This window comes from Fulmarus glacialis, unplaced genomic scaffold (genome assembly GCF_000690835.1).
Source record: "Fulmarus glacialis isolate BGI_N327 unplaced genomic scaffold, ASM69083v1 scaffold3633, whole genome shotgun sequence".
NCBI lineage: Eukaryota > Metazoa > Chordata > Aves > Procellariiformes > Procellariidae > Fulmarus > Fulmarus glacialis.
The window spans coordinates 20,550-47,252 of record NW_009202116.1 but is presented as its reverse complement, the minus strand read 5'-3'; the positions used below and the strand labels follow the sequence as shown (position 1 = coordinate 47,252).

Genomic DNA, 26,703 nt, shown 5'->3' with positions numbered 1-26,703 from the left:
ATGTATTATTTTTGCTTCTCTTCCATTTGCATTGGAAATGCAATGAGAAAAAAATACAGGATATGATCCTAAATTTCATTAATTGTAATTGTTTCTCATTACTGTTTTCTTCTTTATATATTAGGAGGCTTAACAGTACCCAAGGTGAAATCAGAGTTGGACCCAGCCATCAGGTAAGGGGTTTGTTCATATTCAATATCCAGAGGGCATGCTTTTGCCGCTGGCTCCGTTCAGAGGACACTTATTTAAAATTGTATGCATTCAAATACAATGAGTTTTTTAGATTCATCGTGAGTGCTTTAGAATTTCTTAGCTCAGTTAATGAGATTTTTCTATGTCAAATGTTGGTATGTTAATGATTTTTACTAGCAGAAGTGCTATTGGGTTAATTTTAGAATAAAATTGAAGGAATATGAGCAAAAATCTCAGCTATTATTGGGCACATTCTGGAGTTAAAAATGAATGCATTCTCAGCTGGCTTTCACCAAGCAATGTTTTTAATAAACTATAAAAAATTAATGTGGTGTTTTCTAGTTGTATTGAAAGTAGAACTTTTAATTTTAATTTGCATAGTAAAATTGTCAAGTTGATAGTATGTTGCCGTGTAACAGTTAGTCCTTTTCATGAATCTATGTATTTAAACAAAATGGAGTTCTACTAGAAGTGATTAAAAAAAAGACGGCAATTTTCCCAGAACAACATTTCGAAATTAGAAGGATTGGAGAAATTTAAACCTGAGAAAGGCTTCTTTCCTGTACAGCAACTGTGTTGAGATATACATATGTATTTATGTATGTATTCGTCTTTTAACACAGGATACAGTGCTTTTAAGCATGTCTGTTAATGTAGCTGTCATTAATGCCGAATTCACAGTAAACCTGCTCTCCCTTTTATGTTTGTCTCTGAGCGTGCTCCGTCTGGTGCCATGTCTATGGCTTTGCATTTCCTCATTGACTTGTGTTTAACTTGAACTCCGCACGTGTTCTCTTCTTATTTTTGTATGTTAAATGAATTTGGCCAACTGTGGTACTTCAACATAAAAGTCGGGGGGCCATTGTGTATTTAGTAATTCAACAGTTGTCTTAAAAATGAAATTAGTGTTTATAATTGGAGCAGTTTTGGCAGCTGTTAGGGATAGACTTCTTTCCAAATACCCTCTTCCTGGGTTGCCATGGGCCAACATCACCGACACGCTCTCCCGCTGCCATTCAAGAGGTTAGCTGGTCCTCACCCTTTCACCTGCATAATTTTCATACAACGCAGTTTAAATTCTTTTTAACTAGGAGGCGCGGTAATTCTGAACGATTATTGAAATATCCCTTTTGTCCATAGTCTACAGAAGTCATGTTATAATTACAGTATCTTATTTGTATTTCCCCAGAAGTTTTTTATGCAGGCCTTTTTCACTTTCTATGCTGGGGAGAGGATAAGTTTTGATTTTAAAGATAGAGAGACCTCAGTTACATTGTTTGTTTGACTGTGAGAAGCAGTAAGAACTGTAAGGTCTTAAGACTAGTGCCTTAAGTCATTTGGATTGTTAAAATAGAAATTGAGAAAGCATGCTGAATGTGTTCAAACATTGGGAAGCAGAATAAGGCTAAGACTCTGAGTGTTAGTTTGTTCCTGGTATGTTAGTTCTAATTTGAGGGAAATCCTTCATAAGCACTGAAAATAATCTGTTTTTAAAGAGCATTAACATACAACTTACTCTGGTTTATAAGGCCAGACCTGTCACTAGGAACTGAATGCTCTCCTTTACCTGTGGAATTGGCTTTGTACTGTCCAAGTGCTGGATTTTTGCATCCAAGTAATGAATATTCCTTCAGACTCTTAAAAATCTTGTTTAATAACTAGTGAAAGTAAACATTCATGGAACCTATGTAACTTTCTTAAGGATGTTTTGCATTTAGAGAAAAAAAATCCTTGGCAATTAAACCTGTATCATTCTTTTCACTAGTCATAATAAGAGTACTGTAAATGGTACCTTCAAAACAACTTTCATCTCAAATTGTCATGTAATATTTTGGCAGGTATTAGTCACCTGTGCTGCAAGGTATAATTACCAGATGCATTTATGGATGGAAAAAAAAGTAGGAAGAAGGTCCACTGATTTTAGAGTACTGTTAATTTTTGCTTGCTTAGTATTTTAAACTTCCGTTGTTCTTTCACGCGTTTGCTGAGCATCTGTGTTTCTGACAAATGTCATTGCTAAGAGGATATATTCTCATCCTGTTAATTAGTATAAGGTATAATCTTAAGATATATGAATGGCTGATTGTAGGCCGCGGTAGGAAGTCAGACTGAAGATGGTATTTGCCGCTTCCCGTTCTGTAGTCTGATTCATTCTGTGGAAAGTGTAAAAATAGTCTCCTCTGCACGCTGGGCTTTTTTAACTCAGGGGATGGATACTCTTTCCTCTACCCATCTTATTGAGAATAAGGTATATGTAGCAGAATCCAGAAACCTGAGGTCCCAATAGTGGTTTCTGATGAATATCTGTTGCCTTCATTTTCCTTAAATTGTGCGTATGAGAGGTGCTAGAGGACTGTTGGGTTTTTTTGATACTTAGTGCACAGATACCTCAAACGACTGCTTGTATCATAATAGCAAGCAGGGACACAAGTGAAGATAAACGTTCTGTAGAATTGCAGTTGTTCTCAAAATTCACGTGCATGGGAGGAGGGTCTCTATTAAATGTTCTCCTATGAAAACTTTTGGCTAGCAAATTAATGACCAGAGGTGTTCAAGAGGAAGTTGCTCTTAGGAGTAACTCTAGTAATTAAGCATGTTCCTAGGGTACCTAAGGATGAACATTAATTTGTGAAAGCAGCCTGGTTGCTAGAATGCATAGCTCTCATAGAAATCTCATCTTGGTATAATGCTTGCTTATCCTGTTCCAGAAGAGAAGTTCAATGGCATATCCATTTTCCCAGGCAAGAAGTAAAATAAAGTACAGATTAAAGAGCAGAACATGAAAGACATCTGAACCTGTGACTTGTAATTACTGGTTATGTATAAATGTTGCCTCTCTCCATGACAAGGAGGTAATTATAGGGCTTAAAAGCTGTTTCTGAAGAGGCTCTCAGCTATCTCATCCCATAGCAGTAGATGACTAAAGATGCTAATTGGGTTCTCTGGATACAGTGTAGTACTTATTTAGTGGTACAGCTCATTTCACTGAGCTATCTCACTTTCAGAAAATTTCTTTGTTTCTCTTCACAGTTTTAATGATTTACTGAGGACTTAATTTTAAATTTAGTGTCAAATGTGTAGGGTTTTTTACTGATTTTAAAATGGTACACAGATGGTAGCCACATTCTTGCCTTCTTTCATATTAGTATGTTATATGAGCATGTTTTAGCCTGGCAGGCAGGAGTTGTAACAGCATCTTTTTGACAAATGAAAACTAACTGTCTCTTTGTGGGTAAATTGTCCAACAGTGTTTGACTTCTGTATAACGGAGGACTATATATGCAGTACAAAATGGTTTACCTTTAAGCTGCAGTTTAAATGGTTTACTTTTTCTGCAGACATGCTTGCACGTGGTCTATATATGGCTTCACTGATGGTGGACTGAAAGGTGGTGTTAACCCTGCATAGTTGTCAGAAAATGAATGCTGGATAAAGTGAATAGATTGAGGCTTGATGACCCATTTTCCTCATAAACTTCTGAAACTTGGATCAAATACCTTCATCACCTGTTGTCTGAATATCTTCCGTCTATGAGATCATATTATTCCAGAGAATTTACGAACTTTGTTATTAATAACACTTGTGCATCCTCTTAACATTGGTAACAACTATAATGTCTGTATGAACTCTTCATTTTTTCTTCTAGGCTAAGCTTCCTGATCTGCAGCCATTTCCTTCCCCAGATGGTGACACAGTGACACAGCATGAAGAACTTGTGTGGATGCCAGGAGTCAATGACTGTGACTTACTTATGTACCTTAGGGCAGCAAGGTAATTTCAGCCAAGATACTACTAATGTCTTTAGAATGCTGTAGTGGAAATGTGGGCTGCCATGTACGTGCAGTTGGCTACGGTCACTCCTTTCTATTCTGTCTTAGTGTAGCATGGATATCACTGGCTAAGCTGAAATGTTTAGTTTGTGACAAGAATGCTCTGATTTGATGTTGGGCCAACACAGAATCTTTCCATTGGCTGTGGCTTTTGGATTTAAAATGCAAGCCAGCAGTATGTGCTGGCATGATAGAAAGAGCGTTGGATGTGTACCATGTAACAAGGGAAGTAACTGCTCTGAGTGGAATAGCTGTGATAGCGTAGGATTCCTTCAGAGACTAAATGTTTTTTGAATGAGCTCTAGTTTGCATTTCAGTTTCATACAGATCGCTGGTATGCCTGATAGATTAATCAGATGCACTGGTGGGCCTCATAGTAATTCAGAGTATGAGTAAATTACTTGTAGTTTGCAAGAATTCAGAGATGTGTTCAATCTGCAGTTGAAGTCAGTTTTCTAACATAATAAAACTAAGATTACAACAGGTTTGCTGTCTCTGGTGAGACTCTGTCCTCATGTCTGGAGGTTATGTCTTCCATAATCCTGATCAGGCTTTGGTACTACTGCAGTGCAGATTTTTAATGAAATCCACTTAGATTGGATTTTAATTTCAAATTAATTATTCCATATGCTGAGGTGACTCAGGTTTACATAACAAATAGCAGTGTTTGTGGTGCCTTGTTTTACTTGTTTCCACAGTATTGCAAGGCCCTGAACTTTGTGATGTAGGGTGTAAATATACTATTTGTGTATTGCATGATGTGTGCATCTAACAGTGGCTGAAGAACTTAACCTTTTTCCCCTCAAACTATAAAGGAGCATGGCAGCTTTTGCAGGCATGTGTGATGGAGGATCCACAGAAGATGGTTGTGTTGCAGCCTCCCGTGACGACACTACACTTAACGCACTCAATACAGTAAGTATGCAGAACAACTGTATGGAAGAACTGTCTTTCCATTTATTTCTGGACTACTTAAAGCATGTAGTGCATCAAATATTTAGCAGGTAAAATAGATTTTGGGATCACAAGATGAGTATGATAGTAGCCTAGGATATCATAACTTCCCAATACCAACTAGCTTTCAAAAATCTAACCTACAGAACTTCAGTGATAAACTTTTGGGTGGTGCCTTTAAGGTGACAGCTAGTGAATGTTCTGTTTGGGAAGCTGCTCAGGTTAAGTACACCAGCTGGAATTGTTACTTATTCAGCTGATGCCTGACCTGGCTATTGGTCCTTTCATTCAGTCCAGCTAGCTTCTAGCTGTAGGAAAACAATAGTTATTTCCTAGAAGGAAAATTCATAATGCCATCAGATGTATAGTGTCATGTATGTGGTAATGACTGTCTGGAATTTGTCCCACTCATGATCCAGTCTTCATTATCATTTATATTTGGATGCACGTATGTCCAGTTATCTCTTGCATAAACATAATGTGCGTAAATAAAGCTTTACTGAGTAGTTATATAGATGTGAGTGTATGTTGAGATGCTCACGTAGTTTCAGTGCAGCCACAACAATTAACTGTTTTGGGGAGGGTGGAGGGCACTAACATCAGTAAATCATGATACATGAAATGTTATTTTAAGATCAAGCTGAAGAAATTTGTCTGTCATTCCATATTTTTGGTAACATAGTGAAATCTACAGTTGTTTGTTTCCCCAGAGCCCTATCTGTAGCTTTTGGAGAATGTGACTCTAGGCTTTGTTGTGTCTTCATTGTTTCCTTCCTGAAATACAATAAAAGGAATTATGTGTAACTGGTCATATGTTACTCTGAAGAAACACATAGACAGATCTGCTGAGTATACCAACAAACAGTTTTCATTCTTCCTCTTTTTATGTCACCTTTTATCCATAAAATGTATCTTGGAGGTAGGAACAGTTGAGTTCTGTCCTGTCATTTTCATGGTTATTGGCTACATTCTAATCACAGGCACTTGTGAAAGCTGTGGAAAGGATAGGATGTACCCTTTGCTGAATGAGTTTCTAGCTAGATCTGTGAAATGTTTTAGGGGCAATGACAACGGAAATGTACAGACCCCACGTACAGCTGGTAGGACTGGAAGCTGGGAGCAACTTCAGTTGAGCATGTTTTTTGTGAAACTGCCAAAGGAGGATGCAGTGTGTAGCTTCAGATTTAATTTTTAAAGATCTCCTTTCCTAAAAGTAGTTTTAAGCATATTCTGCCTCAGTGTTCAGTACCGTAACTATCTACAGCGACTCATATATTACTTTGTTCACAATGCTTGAGGCTCAAGTAATTTGTTCTCATTCAGTAAAAATAAAACAACTAGTGATACCAACAAAAAACAACTTAGTATGTTGTACTCCTGCAAATTGGCTAATGTTAAATACCACCTCATGACCACAATATTATGTCTGCCTCTGCTTGCTATGCTTTAATTATTTACAGTTGCATGGTTTTTAACCATTTATTTATAAAATTCTTAAAAGCTTGTAGATGGTTGTGATACACATCAGAAACTGAGTGATAATCACTGCAACAGAGAACAGATTATCTGTTTGTTTAGAGGAAGTATCCTAAGCATGTTGTTATTTGGTTGTTTTATTAAAGTGAATGGAACTGACTTTATCAAATTAATCACATTAAAATATGCTTAGCTGATTCTTTACTGTCAGTAAAGCATCTCATTACGTGAAGCTTTTAAATACTTCAGAACGTTAAAAAGAAGCTCAATCTGTGTAAGTTGTAGAACTGGTTTGTAACTGGTCAAGTCCATGATTAGGTATGTATAACTTGATATCTACACTAACGTTAAAATGCCTGTATTCTTAACATGAAAAATGTTACTTATGCAACATTAGCTTACCGAAACCACTCACATTGGTTTTTGTTTTTGTTGTGGTTTAACCTGGCAGGCAGCCAAGTACCACGCAGCCGCTTGCTCACTCCCCCCGCTGGTGGGGCGGGGAGAGAATCGAAAGGGTGAGAGTGAGAAAAACTCGTGCGTTTAGATAAAGACAGTTTAATAGAACAGAAAAGGGAAAATAATAATGATGATAGAATATACAAAATGAGTGATGCACAATGCAATTGCTCACCACCCGCGCTGACCGATAACCAAGAAGCAATTGGTACTTCCTGGATCACGCCTACCATTCATATACTGAGCATGACGTCACATGGTATGGAATACCCCATTGGCCAGCTGGGCTGGCTGTCCTGATTATGTTCCCTCCCATCTTGTGTACCTAGCTCAGTCAGTAGGCATGGGAGCTGTCCTTGGACTAGCAGGGTACTTAGCAACAACTGAAAACATCAGTGTGTTATCAACATTCTCCTCATACTAAATCCAAAACACAGCACTAGGAAGAAATTTAACCCCATCCCAGCCGAAACCAGGACAGTTTTATTTCCACTTCTATTTGATTACATGCGTTTCATAGAGTGCATTAATTTTTGTCTTGTTTCCTGCAACAGACAGGAGTAAAATAGGACTAAGATCTAAAATGTGCCCCTGTAATAGTTATTAAACAGCAACAGAACTTTCATTCTTATTTTGCAAAATTGTTTAAATATAGATCTATACACTTGCATGTGTAACCAGCTAGAAATCCAAGATCAAATTCTGTACCCAAATTAAATGCTTCCTTGTTGTTCTCACTTTTACATCTGCAAAGTCAAGTGTTATTTCTCAGTGCTTCACAGCGCACTTCAGAACTGAGGTGAATGTATAAATCTTAGTCCTTTGGTTCCTTTCCTAAAGATAGCCAGCGTATTAAACATTTTTATACTGCTTAATAAGAACGGCAGTTAAGTCTGTATTGCACATCCACTTCAGTTTCATACCTGTTTTACATTTTATTTCCTTCCTTTCTCTTGGGATGGATGCCATCTGGTTCTGGTGGCTTACCACTCTAGAGTTTTCTAAATTGTTCCCTAACATCCTTCTTAGAGACTCAAATCTCTGTTAAGGCCAATAATCATCAAAGAGCTTTTGGAATTGGAATTTCTTTCCCCTTGTCATCTATAATAAAAGACTAATGCAGAAGATTCATTTAACTTCACTGCTTCACTATCTACTTTAATTACCCCCTTTAATCACTTGGGAGTCTAACGAGCCTGTAGTTGCACTTGTAGACTTCTTGCTTCTGAGTCTTAGATTACTCCCAAAATATTTTGTTTCTGTTCTTCTGATTCTTTCCTCTTTCTAGTATTTCTAGTGCACATCTATTTTAGAAAATCACTGCTGATTCATTTTCTGAATGGGGGAGGGTTTCAGGCTTCTGAAATAAAAGCACTAAACAAACTCTTAATTTATCCTCTTAAGAATCTTCTTCGTCTGTGTGTAATATTTGTTGTCTGCTGTTGTCATGACTTCCTCTTCCCCCAATATGACATCTTAATGTATAGCAATAAGACTTACCCTGTGGTGTTTTTGTAATCATCTCGTTAACTTCAGCTTTGCTGAAGTTTCTCTTTTGTAGGTATTGTGGTGCAAGTCCTCTGTTTTCAACCCTGTATTGACACAGTGTAGTTCCCATTAAATAGCCTGCGTGAACATGGACTGTCGTACTTCCAGGAAAATACAGTCTGCAAGGTTTGACCTTAATGACTCTTGAAAGGTCCTTAGGCTTCTGTGATGTTTGATTTATTCATGCTTCAAAAATCTACTCTGTGTACTAATACTGTTCATTGCAGTTTTTAGAAACCAGTGAAGATACTTTCCTTGTTCACTTTGAATTTTTCTAGAAAAGCGTTTTCTTATGAATGATAGTTCTGTCAGGTGGGATATTTTAAGAAACTTTGACTTGTTTCTCAGAGCCTACTTTTTTGACTAACTTAAAACAGTTTAGAAGGGTAATTTGTTGTCCTGACAAAATGGTGCCCTTTTGATCTTTCTGTTCACCATCTATTTAAAACATACCAGATTTATCTGATAAATAGTGAGAATCTTACCCTGCACTAAATTGTGGGTTTTTTTAGAAATTATCATATGCAACCCAGAAGATTAATGTAAAAAAATTGATATGGTATGATTTCTTATTATGGAAATCCAATAGACTTCAGAGCAGCACTTCTTATAAATCAGTCTTGACAAGCTCCTCTGCTAGTGTTTTATTTATGTAATAACAGATGCTGTAGCCCCCAGAATGATTTATTGTTAATTACACCAGATAGAAATGAAGATCATGGAAGGCACAATGCAACATACATATCAGCTCATCGAAATAATTATTCACTTAATGTTCCAGGTGAATTTTAACTCCTGTTCCTTTGTTTGGCTGTTGGGATTTGATGCCACATTTGTCATTGTAACCCTTAGGAAGGAAATAAAGTTTTCATTTGGAGTTCGTTGCCCTCCTGGTGAGTGTTGGCTGTCATACTGAAGAGGTATGGAGGAGGACAGATTAGTTCCTGAAAGTCTTTCACCATGATGTTTTTAGATGGAGAGGGGCTTTTTTGTTACACTACCATAGAACAGGTACCTGAATTTGGTGGGCTTTCTAAAACTAGCTGGGTTTTGTGCTTTGTTTAAATATTCATGAACAAAGGCCGTTTGATGCTTTAGACCTTAAAATATTAACCTTGCGAAACGAAAACATGCATGTTCAGTACATTTTTATTTTTCCAATTCCATAATTGAACCATTATGCGTGAAGCCATTTTTATTGCTGAAATTGTAGGTGATGGAAACTTTTTGATTTTTTTTTTTTAAAATCTACCCAGTTCCTCCTATCTTGTAAACTGGAGAAGCACATTGCTTCGATGCAGAACTCTTCCTAATAAGTGAAAAGGGAAATGGAAATGCTAATTTCAGTTACTCCCAAACCATGTTTTGGGTCACTGTGGAGAACATTATTGCATTCTGAGAGCCAGCGTTGTTGATGTGGAAGTTTTATAATTAATACTCGGTAGTAATGCACTTTGCCTTTTTAGTGCTTTTGGGCTTTGAGTGTGGATAGGCATCACTTTTTAATAATCAGAATACCATCAAAAAGCCCCTCAAAACACTGTATATACAAGATACCTGTGGAGATCCTTAATAAGAAATTCATGCAGGAGAGCCAGGACTTAATCAGCCAGTTGTGCGTTGGTTTGGTTTGGGGTTTTTTGTCTGTTCCAAGCAAATTGAAATTTGGAAATCAATCGAAAACCTTAGAATTCATTCCCTTTCCAAGTCAGGCTAGTTTAATTAACCACCTTATTTTGCTTACCATTCTTTACTTGCAAGTGCATCGCCCACTCTAATAACATGTTCAGTGTGGGAAAGCATCTGACACAGTGTTTTGTTCTCTTGTGTAGAAGGAAGAAAAAAGTCTTGTGGAAGTATTTTTAAAAAATGGCCAATTGTGGTGCCAATATGTTTCACTTGTGGATAAATTTCTTCTGTAACACATGCAATTGGTGGGTAACCTGGGCCATCTGTAATACTTATGTGGAGAATGGGGAGAAGGAGTTCCAGTCTTCAAATGGAAGTAAAGACAACCCTGCACTTAAGTTGTGTGGCAGGATCAAATTCAAGCATGTTCAGACAAGCAGGTGAAACTGTATTTTTATTTGTTTCTTTGTGTGTCCTTGTTCTCCTGCGCTCCTGTAGCGACTCCAATTCTGGCATTACGTTTTGCAAAACTCCTCTTAGACATAGGAAATTCAATACTTGAGTGTTCTTTCATTGTGGGACTGAGAACTTCTCAGAGGTAGAATCCTCGTGCTTGTTACGGAGAACATCCTTCTTGTCCACGTCATACCTTTAAGCTAACATACAGTGCCAAAACATTTAAGCAGATTATTGGCCTGTGGCTGGCAGCGTCAGACAACTCAGGTTAAGTTTTTCCCATGCAGTTCAGTATTGCCCTACGGAAAAAAGTAAGAGAAAGTAGTTTAAATGTTCTCAAAAGAGAAATGACATAGAGTTTTGCCTTTATTACTCTCAGGTCAGGAAGCGTTAAAGATCAGATTAACAAAGAATACCAGAAAACTTACAGACATCATCTTAAGGGCCAAGTTTTAAAATTATACTTCAGCCCTGGGAAGGCTCATTTCCATGGCATATGGATCACTGGAGTAATTTTTGTCTTGCTCCTTAGGAATCTAAAGGAGTTTTTGCCTTCAAATGTAATAGGATGAGCCCTTCTCTTAATATCCAGAACCATGTAAATCACTTCTGCAATTTACATTCAGAAGTGGTAACTGTACTGTGAGTCTGTAATTTCCTTCAGGTTAATTTACACTAATACATCAGTAGTAGTCCCTTTTTGTTGCATTTTTTAGAAATGCTGTAAACTCTTACATGATAGAGAGCTTATAGGCAAGTCAGTTAAAGGTCAATCATTTTGAAACCTGGTTTTGTACACGTGAAAAAGTAACATGCAAACTTAGCAAGCAGTAAGTCTGCAGCTCCATCGTGTGTGGGTTTTTGTTGGTTTGGGTTTTTTTGAGATGGAAAACAAATATTTACATGTACTTGTATCACAGTGGTAGTTCTTTAAACATGATACACAGAAGGACCTTATGGAAGCTTGTTACATAGCTTGCTACATACACACAATAGCCAAAGTTTTATTAGTATGTCTTTATATGAATAACTGTTCTTATTTTCACAAGTGTTTTCTTCAGTGGTTTTCTTCCTTTTCTTACCCTACTCTCACAACTTTATCTACTGTGAGAATTGTATAGGAGGATTTTGGTGTGATTGTTGTAGACTTACTAAGGATCTGCAAAGATATCTTATAAATACAGAGAAGTGTTTTGTGGCTTTTTGACAGTATTCGGGTTATGAAAACTTTCATGTGATCTCCAAAGTGGTGCTTTTGTGGTTTTGTTCATTTTTTCAAAACAAAGCACGTACCACTTGTGGGATACTCTGAAGTAACATCATTTCACACATGCAGCGTGTAGGACAGCTATCGAATAGTTGAATCAGCACAACTGAGGAGGTAGGAACATCTCAAATCATTTCTCCAGTGGAAAGATTTGTGGTGGCTTGCCCTTACTTAAAACTTAAGGGTGTCCTTGTCAAAGTTAACAAGGCAAGGAGAAAGACCTTTTCATTTTAAAACCCCACATTTCTGTTAGGCTGCTGATAATTGCAGCTGTGTTGGATCCCTTAGCACTTTGAATGGGCATTCATTCATAATGCAAGAAACAGAGCTAAGTGAAACAATCTGAGTGAGCTGGTACTGCCTACTGTGTGCCTTAATAGCACGTTCGTTTTAGGCAGAAGCCTGTGTGGCTTCTACACCTAGGTGGTTGTGGCACACAAGCAGAAACTCTGCATTCACCTCTATTGCTCAGAGTTGTTCATTTTCTCTAAAGAAATGAGAGCTGTTGCCTCTGATGGATCGTTAAAGTGTGACAGTTACTGGTGTCCCAGCGTACTGTATCAGGAAGCATTGCAGAAGCTGATTGAAGCTGAGCTGTATGTAGGGAGGAGGAGGAGCAAGGGGTTCTTCCCCTGTCGTCATCTCACTTTGCACCATAGGGGTAATATTAGAACTTCACTGAAATCATGGCTTCGTCTTCAGCAGAAGAGTAGGCAAAAACTTTCGAGGATATTAGGAAGTCGTCATATCTAGAATTTAGGTATGCAAAGGCTGGAAGAACTGATTTTAAAATGTCTTAATGTGATGAGGGCCTGTTACAAGAATTGGAGCTGGCAAGCCCTGCAGATTAGAACTATCAAAACAAGCGTTTAATACTACAACAGGATTTTGGAGAGCTGAAATGGCTGACAAATAGGTTTGGAAAAAAAATATGCTCAGAAAGTTCATTCTGCTCTGTGGTAGAAGGCTGATGCCCTAGATCTGACAATCCATGGAGAGATCATAACATGGTGAATATTGAGCCTAAACATAGTCGCTGCTGCTGGCAAGTACTGTGGAGTAAAAGTTGGAGTAAATCTTGGTGTAGTTTCTTCCCCTCCCTCCCATTTCTTGGCCTCTGTCCTCCAGAGCTCTGATTTAGTATTGGATCTGTTTTAAGATCCTTTTTGTGCTCCATGCCAATACAAAGCCAGAAACTCATGACCTCTTTATCCTTTGCTGCTTTTGACCTATGCCTGCTGTTCAGAGTTTCTACAGTTCTTTTCTCAGAGAATCCAGGTCAAGAAGGAGTTAAATTACTTCTTTGTTCTCAGTTTTTAAAAAGTTCCAGAATAATAATTCATTCCCAGTGTTCTGCCTTACCCATTGCTCTGATCCAAGAGTAAGTGTGAGCATCAGTCATATAAAACAGCAGACCTTAGAAAAGAAATAGGAAATGACAATGTGCAAATCCGTGTGTAAGAGTGAATCTCAGAGGTTTTGGTCATTTTGATGTGCGTGTTATTTTTGCTGGGGAAATCAAAGAGCCAGCAACTCTATTTATCCTCATATGTTAAGAAAATACCACCACTTAAGCCTGCATACTACTACATGGAAGAAAGACAAAACAATCATATGCTAATATTGTATAAATCTCTCTTTACTAATAGCGTTGTTCTGACTCTCATAACACACTATTACATGGGAACATGTCATTATGAGTGACAAACATGACAGTGTAATATTGGTTTAAGGAAATTCAGTTCTAAGTAAGATGTCACCCAGACAAATTACTCCCTGTTTTAACTTGCCCTTAGACCAGATTTTCTTGTTCATTAACTACAGACAAGGTTGAAAGCATAAAAAATTATTTAAATATATGTTAGCATTTCTTATTATTACTAGTTTTCCTTTTGGATGAGTCTTAATTAACAGCTACTCTCATGGTTCAAATGAGGTAGCATAGCACTTCAGGGGCCATCGCTCTCTGCCTGGGCATGTTGGAAAATGAAGCCACTTCTAGTGCATAAGACAATTTTGCCACTTTGAATTTTCATTCATCCTTATCCTTGCTCTCAGGGGAAAAACTTCAGCACTTTATTTGTAAGATGAGTCAGGAAATCTTTCTAGAGAAACTGTTGAAATGGGCAGATAAAAAGGGCCAAAAATAACTGCCATGGTTACTTTTTAAAATTGTTTTGGAATACGTAAAATATTCTCTTTTTTTTTTTTGAAAGTTTTTTTTTTAAAATGCTGTTGCAAGTTTTGCAGGTATTTGGCAAGTTCTCGCTCTGGATGCTTGTGGAGCACTAGCCATGCCTGTTGTGTTGACCCACACCACCAGCTGGCACAGTTAGCTCCCTCTACTGTTCTGTACTTTGCAACTGTTATTTTGAGCTGTTTGGCAGAGCCGTGGCAGTACCGGTGTGTGAAAAGTGGATGTCACACAAGCATCTGGCTTTTTAATTTCCATCATTAACATCTAGATCACTTTGTAGCAATTAGAGTTATGTAGAAGCTTAAAATAGATTAGAACTGGGGGGAAGAGATGGAAGTTGCTTCCCCCCCCCCAGCAACGGGGACTGATGTCTGTATTTCCAAGCTCTCAGATATCACAAATCAGATATTTAAAAAAACAGAACTAGTAGTAATTGTCTCTTAAAGTAGCTTACTGATTTCTATCACTGTTTTTTTTTGTTAGTTTCAAATTCTGTTGCAGGCCAAGCTGTGTCAGCTATAAATCAAATCAGTTATAAATCAAAACTTCCCAGTTAGCTGTGACAGCGTGTTGGCAAAACAAGATTGTTGGGCAGAGTCTTTTTGTTGGATAGTTGAGGTTCTTGATTGGTTCAAGGTTCCGTTGTCCTTGGGCACCAGAGGGAGCTCAGCAAAGTAGTTTTGTTCTCTGAGAGGGCAGTATATTTTTTCTCTGATCCAGATTGTTTAGTGTGTTGCAGCAGGTGGGAAGGAGGTAGAATTTCAAAGCGGGGGCGGGAAGGAAATTCCTGGAATTAGAGGGCATTTGGGGCTAGTGTCTTGTTGCGTATCAGACATGGTTGATAAAAATCAAATCTTGCTATTTTGGAGGATGAACACTTTAAAGAATGCTGCAAATTTGAAAATAGATTTTGCTGTTTCACCTAATGAGATATATTTGCTGTGGAGCATATTCCATTTGATAGTAGGGCAAGATGTCCGTAGCTGTAAAGAGTATCTGCATCAAACTGAAATTTGTCAGCTCTGCTACTGAAAGCAGTGGCCTGAACTACATTTTGTATTAAATTAGGTCCTTGAGTTAGAGTAATTACACCAAAAGACCTAACTACTCAAGCCACATGGCAGTAATTCTTGTTCTGCTTTTCATTTTCCTTGTCGTCTTTTTCCTTGTCTCTTCTCTTTATTTTCTACCCTCTTAAACATGCTACAGTTTTACAAAGAGCTACTGGGTATCTTGACCCTTGTCCCCTTCCTTCGGTGAGAGGAGCAAATCCCTCATTAATAATTACAGTGTTCTTAAGCCTGCATAGATTAAAATAACTGGTGCTTAAATAGGAATGTTATGTAAATATCGACAGTGCAGTAGCAGGCAAATACCATCTTCTCTTACAATTCCACTGAAGTATCTTACTTGGCAGCAGTGAAAAATTTCTTTTGACTCATCTGTATTACCTGAGTCTTTAAATGCTCTTGCAGTATTGGTAGCATTTACCTCATGTTTGGCGGGTCAGGCTTCATATCTTTGTGCCCTGACAAGTGATGTGATTTGTCCGTGACCAGTGATCGTTCAGTGGAAGAGCCAGCACTTGAACCTGGAGAATTCCTGAATTCCGGTGCTGTCCTATCAATGCTGGACGTGACTGCATCCTCCCAAAAGTGTGTTCGGCTGAACAATCCCCTCTGCTTTTATTGGCTTTTCTCGGTAGATTTCAAAGTAGTTCAGTACTACTTTCTCACTGTATAGTAGCAATTTTTCCTTAGAGAAAAAGACTCTGGAATCTAACAGTGTTCTTAATGGACTGCAATTATTTAATATTGTAGCATGAATGCAGCCTCACTCAGATGGGCTTTTCAACGGAGATCATAATGACTGTAATTGCAAAAGGATGCCTTGCTGAAGTAGAAGCTGCCAGATGCAATGCCATTCTGATCTAAAAAGGTCACAGTAAAAGGGACATTTAAATTAAGTTATAAATTACAATTGAAGAACAATATTTTGATGAGCAAGACCAGAGATGTCAGAGCTGCAAGATGTAATTCATGGGTTCATTACAGAACAGAGGTGCCTGACAGCTGAGCCATGCCAAAAGGAGAATTTATTTGCAACATCACGCAGACAGAAAATGGCAGCTCTGCTGAGAAGCTGTAGTGGAAACTTGAAACCTTGTGGTAATGTGCAGACTTTATGGTAATAAGGCTTGCCTGTCATCTAGCGTTGTTTAATGACTGTTGTAATATAAATGAGGTTTTTGGACACGTGCACATTCAGAATTTTTCTTTAATCTAAAACCCTGTCCAGTGATGCAGAAGTTGCTGTATTTTCTGTTTTAAAGTCAAAGTACGTTTGTGTTGATTCTTTTTGTTGCAGTTGTATAGGTACATAATGTCACAGTGGTTCAAAATTTAGATGGCAGAGTTAATGCTAAAAATGGTGATTCTCTAGGTGACAGGATAGTAATCTAGTGTTTATAGCAATACCTTGAAAAGTTCAACCAGAAGTTAATGAAACCATAGACAGTCATCATTAGCTATTATTTATATGTTTGAGTTGCGTGCCAATAAAGTGCTTATATATATTAAATGACCGAAAGTAATAAGCAGAGAATGAGCCAGATTGAAACATGTAAATTTAACTCTGGCACTTATAAAAAAATATTTTTTCCTTTTTGCTGCATTATCCTACTCCTGGCACTTACAAAAGCTTTCTTGTTCCGCTTGCTAAAAGTAACGTTTTTCAGAAGACTCTAAACCTGTATCAGGTCTCTTGTTTTCACATCTGTGTCTTCTCTGTTATATGACTCTTCTTCTTTCACGTCTGTGCTTATGGGTTTTGTGATTTTTATTAATGTAATTACTTGGTCAAAAAAGTTAATGCTCATATTTTCTGTTGTTGATTTGGGGCAGTTTTGACGGCCTGTAAACTCTTGTATTTTTCAATAACCAAAGTAGTTGCCTGTTAGACCAGTCCATTTTGTTGTGGGCTTGTCTGATTTTTTTGCTGATTGAACTGCTTGGGCAATAGGGCTGCCAGGGAAAAACACGTGTTGTCCTTGAGGCAAAATAAAGATGCCCTCCAAGTTACAAAGAGGCTTTGGCATTACTGCATGTTTTGGGAGGGAGCAAAGAGGGAAGAGAAACAGAAGCACTATTCTCTTCAACACTGTCAAATTTCCGAAGTGAAAAATCTTTTAGGTAGTGGCGTGCACAGAAAAAAGCATTTGCAAGGTGAGCTGGCAAAACAAACAGCCCTTTTTTCTTTAAGATGGATCTATTCCCAGTGCTGGAGTGCAAACAAGGAGAAAAATTAATGTGTACCCAGTAGAAAAGACAACATCTTATTTTCATGCCGTTAAGTAGGTACTGCATACCACAGGAGTCTTAAAAAAAACAAGTTTAAAAAAAAGTTTAAAGTCACTAGTGGTGTTTGAGTATTGGCGTTGAGCACTAGCACTGCAAGTCTAGCTTTCGACTCTTACCATTTGACTTGTGGCTTATGTAAGATGGACCAAGATCCTTGTTTCACTTGCATGGAGGTGCAGTCACGGGAGCTGGCACTGGTGTAGTCAACAGAGGCAGATTTACAAGCCGTGGTTCTGTTGTACATTAGGAAATTTCACCTGGGGAGACAGGTTTGAAAGCAATGGTTTCTCCTAAGTGATCTCAGGTAATGCATCTCCCTGACTTACCGCAGTGTGGGGTGCTATGGATGGCTCTGATGTGTTAATGCATCTCTTAGCAGTAGCTTGCAGAGATCAGATAGCTGAAGAAGCGGGGTGGGGAGGAAATTATTTTTTGGAAGCTGAAGCACTGTTTTCTATGGTTACTCTGCAAAGGTACATACATATTATTATTGCAGTGAGTATCTCTAACTTCCCTGTAGGTGCCATATAGGAAGCTGAAAATGAATAGAAAACCACTCCGGCTTAGCTTGCTTTCTTGTTCCCATTATATTAGCCAAGCGCTGTTTTACTGCAGTAGCACCCTGTATGCTATTGTTATTTTAGTCGTTGGTAAGGAAAAAAAATGTTCAGGTCGCCAGTTAAGGGAACATTATTGTTTGTTCTAAAAACACGTTGCAGGTAATGATCAGAGGTCTTTGCCCAGTAGTGACCTTTTATTTTCAGAAGTACTTTACTTTCTTTATAAGTCCCTTAAGTATAAATAAATTTCGAATGCCCCAGTAACTTGGTGGAGGTGGAAGAGTACCTTCATCAGTTCAAGATCTCTTACTACTGATAATAGAAGATATGAGCCAATTTGTGTGACGTGTAACCCGTAACTAATTTCTTCTTTAGCACACTGATAACATGTTCATCCCTGTCAATAGGAGGTACGCAGTATGACTTTTGAGTGGCCTAATTTTTCTAGCAGGCTGTGCACTTCTGCTTTTATAGCTAACCTGGTCCCCTCTGCATTTTTGGACCTCAGACCACCTGTTTGAGGTGTTTGGTAAAAACTGTTGATCAAATAGTTGTCTGGGAACTTGGCTCTTCAGGTGTTACAAAGGAAGCTCAAAACTATATGGAACTGAAATTTCATCAGCAAATGGAATACATTAGCTGTTATTTTTAATACCTTGAGGTTCACGTGCAGGGACTTTTTCTTTGCTGAAGAAAACAAAGTAATTTCTAGTGTGCTCTGTACTGCAGAAGGATTGGCTTTATAGACTGCCACAATCCGCTCTGTGGCATTCATGACCAGAAAATGGAGATGGAAAGATAGCATGGCATGATATCTGGTATCCAAAGTCCACCATTTCATAAAGTGCCCCGATACGATAGACCACAGTACCTTGTGTGAAATGGGCACTTTTGTTCTCTGAAATTCCCTGTCCATTTATGGTATCATTTTTATTGAAAAAGTGAACCCTGTTTTATAAAAAAGCAGTGTACTTACAGATGCACGAGCTATTTAAAACCTGATTTGACAAAAGCCAGGAAGTGAAAGTGAAGACTGCTTTGTACCAGGTCTTACAGATGTGCTTTCTTTTCACAGCTGCATGAGTCCTGTACAGAGTGCAGAGCTTTGCTTTCCATTTCCCAGCTTTTGGCAAGTTCTGCTGCAGCTCTTGAAGACTTGTTGAATATTCTGCCCTGTCATTCGTAGAAGTGCCATGGCTCTGGAGCCGTGCTGGCTTTCTTACAGCGGGTTTGTCCCATCTGAAACCTAGATTCAACAGTGTTGCAGCTTTAAAGAAGTATATTATATATATGTTTATAATACACCCCGCTCCCCCCCACATATGCACGCATGTCTGTATTTTGCTGTAAATGTCATCATAGCAATCTAAGTTGCCATGTCACTTTCTTTCTTCTGTAAGTTGTATGGTGGCTTTCAAAAGTCAGTGCACAAACCTTTCATAGATTATTTACTGGGAGAACTGCACAAAGCCGGCTTTCAGAGGAAACTGACTTTTATTATAGTCCCACTAAAAAAATTTTCTGTATTGCCAGTGATTTGTTTTTTCCCTTCCCTTTTATCTTGATTCAGATGTCTGCCTTTATTTCTTAGTAGAAATCACTTAGACCTACTTAACAAGAAGTAAATTTGAGTATTTTACTTACAGCTTTTAAAAGTCTCTGAATCATGCTACTGGATGCAGTATGAATGCAGGGCATTCTTGTGCACCAAAGAGCTTACAGTCTGAGTTAAGACCAGACCAGACAAAAGAAGCAATATAAGGAAAACCCAGTATTGGTAGGAGGTGGCCCTAGGGTAGAAGGGGTCTGACCATTGTCATATGTACCCAGTATTGGTAGGAGGTGGCCCCAGGGTAGAAGGGGTCTGACCATTGTCATATGTACATAATTGGTACTTATGAATCGGTTGAGAGATGTAAATAGCTAAAGTGAGCCGCAATAAGAAAGTAATCTTGCTATTTTTATTTGAAGCAGAATGCTATTCTAAAATTTGAGCCTTTTGACATAGGAAAAATGCGGAATTTTTTCCTCTTGTAATCAGGTTTTCTTATAACTTTGTATTAATAGTGACAAAGTAGTTAATGTCTTGTCGCTGCTCAGTAATTGCATCTTGATCCCTGTTCAGTTCATCAGTCTTGGGAAAAGTTCAACAATTGTAGTACTTGTTGAAATGTTTTCTGAGACTGATTAAGCACAGGTCTAGCAGCATGGATGCTTCTAGAGAGTGGGATGCAGATGGCTTGGGAAAAATTCTGGGTGGGAAGGAAAGGCAGGAGATAATCAATGTACAGAATCATGTTTTGGTTATCCCTATTGTAAAGAAACTTTTGAGGGTCTGTAAAATTCTGTGATGTTAATCGAAAGCTTTGAAGCTTTGGTTTGCTTAGCACGTTGTTTAGAAGAACTACGTTTTGTCTGAGTAGAGAAGTCTGCATGCAAATCATTCTCCCTTTTGTGTGTAGCAAGATAATTCAGTTTTTGTCATCCCAGCAATATTTCTTTTTCTTTGAGATCATTTTCAGAAGACATAGAGCAGGCTCCTGACTAGTCCTTCGGTTCTTAAAATCCCACTGTACTTTGAAGATAGGACAGGTTATAAATCTACAGTGTGCTAAATGTTTTCTATCAAGAGTTAAGAGCCAGAGAGTCTCATGGGTTCATTGTTGAATGTTTTTTCAGTGTAGTTGTTTTTCTGCCTCACCCTGATTTAAATGTCTACTGTCTACTTCAGACAGCTTTTGATCATATAGATACTGAATTTATTGTAGAAAATAAGGTACAATGTAGGCTGTGACCAGCTGAAACAGTAATGTCAACTTAGACATCCCTAGTTGCTTTTATGTACTCCTGTAGCTATCTGTAGAGGTTTTGTTTCTCTTCCATACTTGTTTTCCGACAGCATGGTGATCTTTGCAGTGCAATAAAAATACAGAGAATTTTCTGGATGGGTAAACTTGACATCCCATGACTTGCAATCCCTCCTGTATGTTAGTTTTTCCAGTTGGTTTTACTAATCTGAACAAAATATGCTGCATAAAATACAACTCCTTTTGAAAAATGTTTTGTTGGAGCTTTTTCAAATTTTCCTTGGAATTTCTAATGTAAAAAATGTTTTTTAAAGTTAACCAAAAAATTTTCAGTGCTTTATGGGCTCAGACATTATCTGGGAGAAGTTTAGGAAGGAAGGGGAAAATATACTTGTTTTAATGCTGTTTCTTCTACTAATAAAACCCCAATTACCCTCCAGGTTGTTTAAATTTCGCTTCATATTTCAACAGTAAAAATAATTAGGCATAGAACACCTCATGTGGCCCGCTTTAGTAGTTCTCCAATATCAGATCACTGCTAATTCCATTGAATGATCTATTTGTCTTCTTTATTTTTTAGCTACATGAAAGTAACTATGATGCTGGAAAAGCCCTGCAGCGCTTGGTGAAGAAACCTGTGCCAAAACTGATTGAGAAGTGTTGGACTGAAGATGAAGTGGTAGGGAAATTAATTATTCCCTTCAGCCTTATAGTTCATGTTGCTTCTCTTGCTTTTTTCTTTCTTTCTTCTTTTTTTTTTTTTTTCCTAAAGAGGTTATCTTTATGGGAAAGAAGAGGGACAAGTAATTTGCTGCACAGGATAAATTTTTGCACAATTCTGAGTTAGTGGGCCCTCGTTCGATACACAGAACTTTATTAGACTGGGGAAAATACCTTTCTAATAGTAGAATAAGAGAGGAGAAGATAAAGTGACTGTTTTTGAAAGGATGCTATAGGGTAAATGAGCAGCTGCAAAATTTCTGGACTCTAAATTTCTCTTTCATTTTCACCTCCAAAAAGGCTGGCCACATTCATTAATTGGAGTAGGACAAGATGTAAAAGGCATACAAAGTATCGTCCCTGGTTTTTTCCTGCTGGTATTGGAGGAGGCTTACAGTGTCAGCTCAAGTTGGCTAATGGGAGGTTGTTATATCAGTGTTTCTCCTAAATAGAGTTTGAGATTAAGGCCCTTCTTCCCCTCATATGGAATGTTAGAAAGTGTTTACTGGCATAGTTCTTGATGGATGAATCTTTGACAAAGAGCAGACCAAAACCAGATTATCTGAAAGCTGGGATTTAGCCATGCTGTCCACGTTTACTTTAAAATATGTAGAAATTGTCAGGCTCCAAAACTGTACTGAAAACAGTGCATCCCTCTTACATGTAGCTCCCAAAGTAATGTATGGACATGATGAATTTGGGGCATGCAGTAAATATGCAATGCACTATTGTATCCTCACAGTTACGGACCTGGAATCGCTGAGGGATTTGGGCTCATACAATTTCACAGCCTGGTACGCTGCAAGTCTCATCAACTTACACAATTAGCAGTCACAGTGCTGGTTCTTCCATATGGCTGCTGTTTCAGCATGTGCTGGTAGTTAGTCTTTCCAGGTTTGGGGTTGTAGTGCAGGCAGGGAAGGAACATGTAAACATGTCATTCTTTCCTTCAGACAGAGGTTGAGGTTTTTGGTGTATATGGCTTTGGATTGAAATTCTACTGTTGTCATTAGCCTACTAAAAGATCCTGCTGTGCAGTCTGATTAGTGGAAAAAAAATCATTTTGACCTGAGAAAGACACCTCTTCATAAAAGCTCTAGTTGACAGAGAGGGTGTGTTGCTGGGAAAGCACTTCACACTCAAATGGACCACACTTTTTTTTTTTTAATTTCTGGGTATTTTTCCAGAATTTGGGGGAGATGATATCTGTGTGAGAATTAGGGAAGCAAAAGTGCTTCTTGTGGTTCATTTTGCAGCTTAATTGCTGCAATTGTGAGGTTTCTGCTGGCTTAATTTTTATACATATGATATAATGCAACTGTGCTTATTAAACAGTTTTCTGTAGGGTTGTAAACCGAAATAAATCATGTGAAGTTGGGAGCAAATTATAGATTCTTAATTTGCTGACACCTTGTAAACAAACAGATTCTTAAATATTGCATTCAACAGAAGATGCATTTTCTGGCAGCATTTGGAATCCAAATGCTGCTACATTACAACCCTTTGTCAGACCTTGCAGCTTAAGCTAGCACACAACTACTTGACTGTTAAAAAAAAAAGAATTTCACTTGGATTACATCCTAAAAATATTTTGCATTTTAATGCTGATGTTAATTGTGCTTAACAGAATAGATTTATGTGAAATGTAACATATAAGAAGACCGTACCTCTTTAGCAAGCTGACTAGGCATGTCTGGTTTTGTGAAAGTGGAAAAATGTTATATTTCCTAGCTCAGTAATTAGGCTGCAGTGTGCACTAAAATAGAAAATCAGATGATTGGAAGTTAGTTATGATAAAATATTTATCACAGAAGAACTTCAGACTCGCTTATGGTTTTTACCTTTCACTGTTGGAAAAGCTGCTTCTCTCTTATGTAGCATATTGGAATAAACGGGGATAGAAATTCAACTTGTCATGTATACCTAAAGGTATATAAATGAGAAAAATCTGATACAGTGCAAGACAGCATTGCTCATGTAAAAGTGCCAAGAGAAAAGTTTTTTCTTGTTTTTTCCTTTGAACGAAAGAATTTTTAAGCTAGTTAGTTAATTGGTAAAGTATTTGAAGAAGTAAATAAAAATTTTGTGGTCTTGTTAAGCTACTGATGAAGTTGCAATGGTGCTATAAAATAGAAGGGATTAATAATGGGTGAAACTTTTGTGGTCTCTTGGCATTTTTTAATTATTCAGACAATGGCTGCAGAGACATTTTTAAGCTCGGCTTTCTCTGAAAGTCTTTCAGGGAGTTATTCCAATGAATTATGTGTGCTTTCTCTCTCCTTATGTAAACCTTTTTTGCAAGAGCTAGATTAGGGGTAGGCCAGGCCATATAAACCTGTATTAATGTAGGCTTATTCTGAAATCCAACAAAGAACCCTTGTGGTAAGGAGACTGCCTGAAGTCGCAGAGTGAAAGAGGATCGTGTGCTAACACTGGCAGCAAAGCGAAGGAGAGGATGAGTAAAAAGCCTAGAACACAGTTTCCTGATCAGTTTTACAGTTATCTTGTCATAAAAGGGAGTTTTGTTTAGGGTACCGACTGTCAGAACAAATACTTCAAGTGCTCTGCCCTGTGTTTAGTAAGTTTGTATTCATATTGTTTTAACCTCTGTTTTCTCTGCATACATTCTTTCCCACATTCATGGTTAAATTGTACAGTGCCAACACCTCTTTTTCTGTGTAGATTTTTTTCAGTCTCCTTGGTTTTTTCCATCGGCTGCACAATGCTGTGAGTGCCATAGCTGCTGCAGCTCAGGGTGTTTTGATGAGTGGTCCATGTTAAATGATAGAGAATAGAGCCTTACGAACAAGAAAAAGCAAAGTTTATTGAAAAGTGAAACATTACTCCGAAAGTACAAACTCTGTGAGTACAGAATAATGATCATTGACTCTATAAATCATTGTCAGTCTCAGCTCATTTTATCGTATTTGTTCTTGTTCTGTTCCATCCAAGGTTCCAGAAACATTTGGCAGGCCTCCAGCCTCAGCAGAGCCAAAGATCAAACTGTGCTCTTATTTATAGACAACTAAGCTCCACCTGCACAACTTCATAGCGTGTTTGTCCCTGGCAGTTTGTAGAAAACTCCAGATTAAAGCAGCTGTACTGCACTTCTGAGCATTTCTGAGACTTGCAAGGGAAGTTTCCTTATTGTTGGCTCTGTATATACAAACTGAGGAAAACTCTTTCTGCGTGATACATAGGGTGCTAGAGCTGCGTAGGAACTCCACAACAAGGCATTTTTCAGAAAACACTGATGTGTCAAACCCAAAGTCTGGCCAAAACGATTAAATTTTGGTTAAACCTTAAGTGTGTGTGTCCCCTCCATCTCCTGATGGCAAGTGATGAGCAGGAGGAAGCCTCTGGTAATGTGGCTGGCTGATAATCCAAGAGACACACTTCGAAGGGAAGTGGAAGACCCAGCTCCAAACCATGTCCCGATTTCTGCTGGACTTAAAATTAATCTCTTCTTGTGGCCCAGCAAATATCTACTTACTTAATTTTTACAACTTGGATAAATAAGCGGATACCACACCCGGTACAAAGCTTTGGTTAGTTAGCCTCCTTAGCTGAGAAAGGTTCTATGGCATGTGCCCAACTGAAATAACGTAGATCATGGCTTTTGTTGCCTCAGTTTTTCCATTGCTGCCTTTCTAGTCCTAGAATCATATTCTGCCCCCTGCTTTGCCTCTGGACCCCCAAAAAGTCACACTCCCCCTTTTGTTATCCTTAAGTTAATCTTCTGCCAGATTTTTCAGATGCGCATCAGAAAAGTTCTATTGCAGGGAAGACGGAAGGTGGTGCGGCTGGGCGGAGAACAGAGAGCGGGGGAAAGGGGCATTGTGGCAACGTCAAATAGTGGGGCGGGTGGCAAGAGCAACTGAAGTAGAAGTGTAGTCACATTGATGCAGGGAAAGAACTGACTTAGTACAAAACTAAATCTTAAAACTTTGCACTTCCCTAAGTCAAAAATCCTTTGTGAGTTGGTTGGTCTATTACTTTTACAAGTATTTTGACTGAGTCCATTTCCACTGTGCTGGATGATTAATGTAGTTGATTTTGTCGTGCACATGATAATGCTGTGTCCAGCACAGGTCTCTGTAGTATTCAGTAGTATTTGTGATATAACACCGTGTGAATAACTCAAATTTATTGAAAATTTATTTATTTATAAAGCTTTTAACTTTTTCTGTGGACTATCTGTTGCCCAAAGATGAAGCCTTTCTTGTTTATTAAAACAGCTTTGTTGCCTGTGACCAAACTGTCAAGTACGAGCTGCTTTGCAGTGATCAGAACTGATTAAAATAAAGCATGGAAGTTATGTTATTTTTACTACTGATGATGTGGTTACAGAGGTTTAGATCAAATTAAACAGCAGATAAAATTCGCCAGTGATTGAATTAAATGGAAGGCTCTATAAATATGAAGATGGAGGTTTGTTGTCTCCCTTGTGTTTTTAAACCTATGGCTATTTTTAAACCTTTTTTATTCCAGTATGTAAATTCAGAGGCATGCTGTGAAAACCAGTCTTCCACACTGCCTAATAAAAGTGGCTAAAGAAACTTCTTCACTGATGCATCTCCGTGCAGCTCTAACAGCAGCTGTTTCCTGTTTATAAAGGCTTATGCTACACCTGACAACATCAATTTCCAGCAATGATTTGGTGAGGGGGGGTTGGTTTCTCTTGTAATGCTCATGAATTTACTTCTGTTGACAGATTTGTTGAGCAATTTTCATATATAATGCCATATTTAAGCACTTCCTAAGCACGCACCCTATAGACCAGCATTCAGCAGCATCACCTGGTGGAATCTTGTTAGTGTTAGGCTGCAATTTCAAATAGAAAGCAGCGCAGTTCCGAATAGATGCATTATTTGGGAAGAAGCCATGGAGCAAGTCCTCTGTTTTGATACAGCTGGTGGCAGTGCCCTCTTACAAGTTTCCTGCCATTGAATGCCGTGTCTGACATGTGGCACGATGCTCACTGCTACAGCAAGGTCAGCGTAGCTGGGAAAGGGGGACTGACTTAGCACTGGGCATGTGTTCCACGAGATACCTTTTGCTAATACGAAATTACAGACTAACCACTTTTCTCCTTTCATTTTCTTCAGCCACCTTTCCTAGTCTCCCTAAGCCCTGGTGGCACCCAGTCTCTACAACACTGGTTTTTGTCATTCTGTGTGCAACAGTAGGTTGTAGTACAGGCAAGATGTAGTTAGTATTTGTCTTACTTTCAATGCACTAAGAAAACA

At 38.3% G+C, this 26,703-nt stretch overlaps 1 protein-coding gene across 1 annotated transcript in view; it reads left to right on the top strand.

Annotated features, from left to right (window-relative positions):
* Positions 1 to 21,413, top strand: part of LOC104074138 (arginine-glutamic acid dipeptide repeats protein-like) — a gene marked incomplete at its 3' end in the record, with an annotated part of 97,445 nt that extends 76,032 nt beyond the window's left edge. The window contains exons 6-9 of the mRNA XM_009574162.1: positions 125 to 173; positions 3,839 to 3,963; positions 4,838 to 4,937; positions 21,315 to 21,413. Coding sequence (XP_009572457.1) covers positions 125 to 173; positions 3,839 to 3,963; positions 4,838 to 4,937; positions 21,315 to 21,413 — 373 coding nt within the window. The remainder of the gene's footprint in view (positions 1 to 124; positions 174 to 3,838; positions 3,964 to 4,837; positions 4,938 to 21,314) is intronic.
* Between the last annotated feature and the right edge of the window lie 5,290 nt (positions 21,414 to 26,703).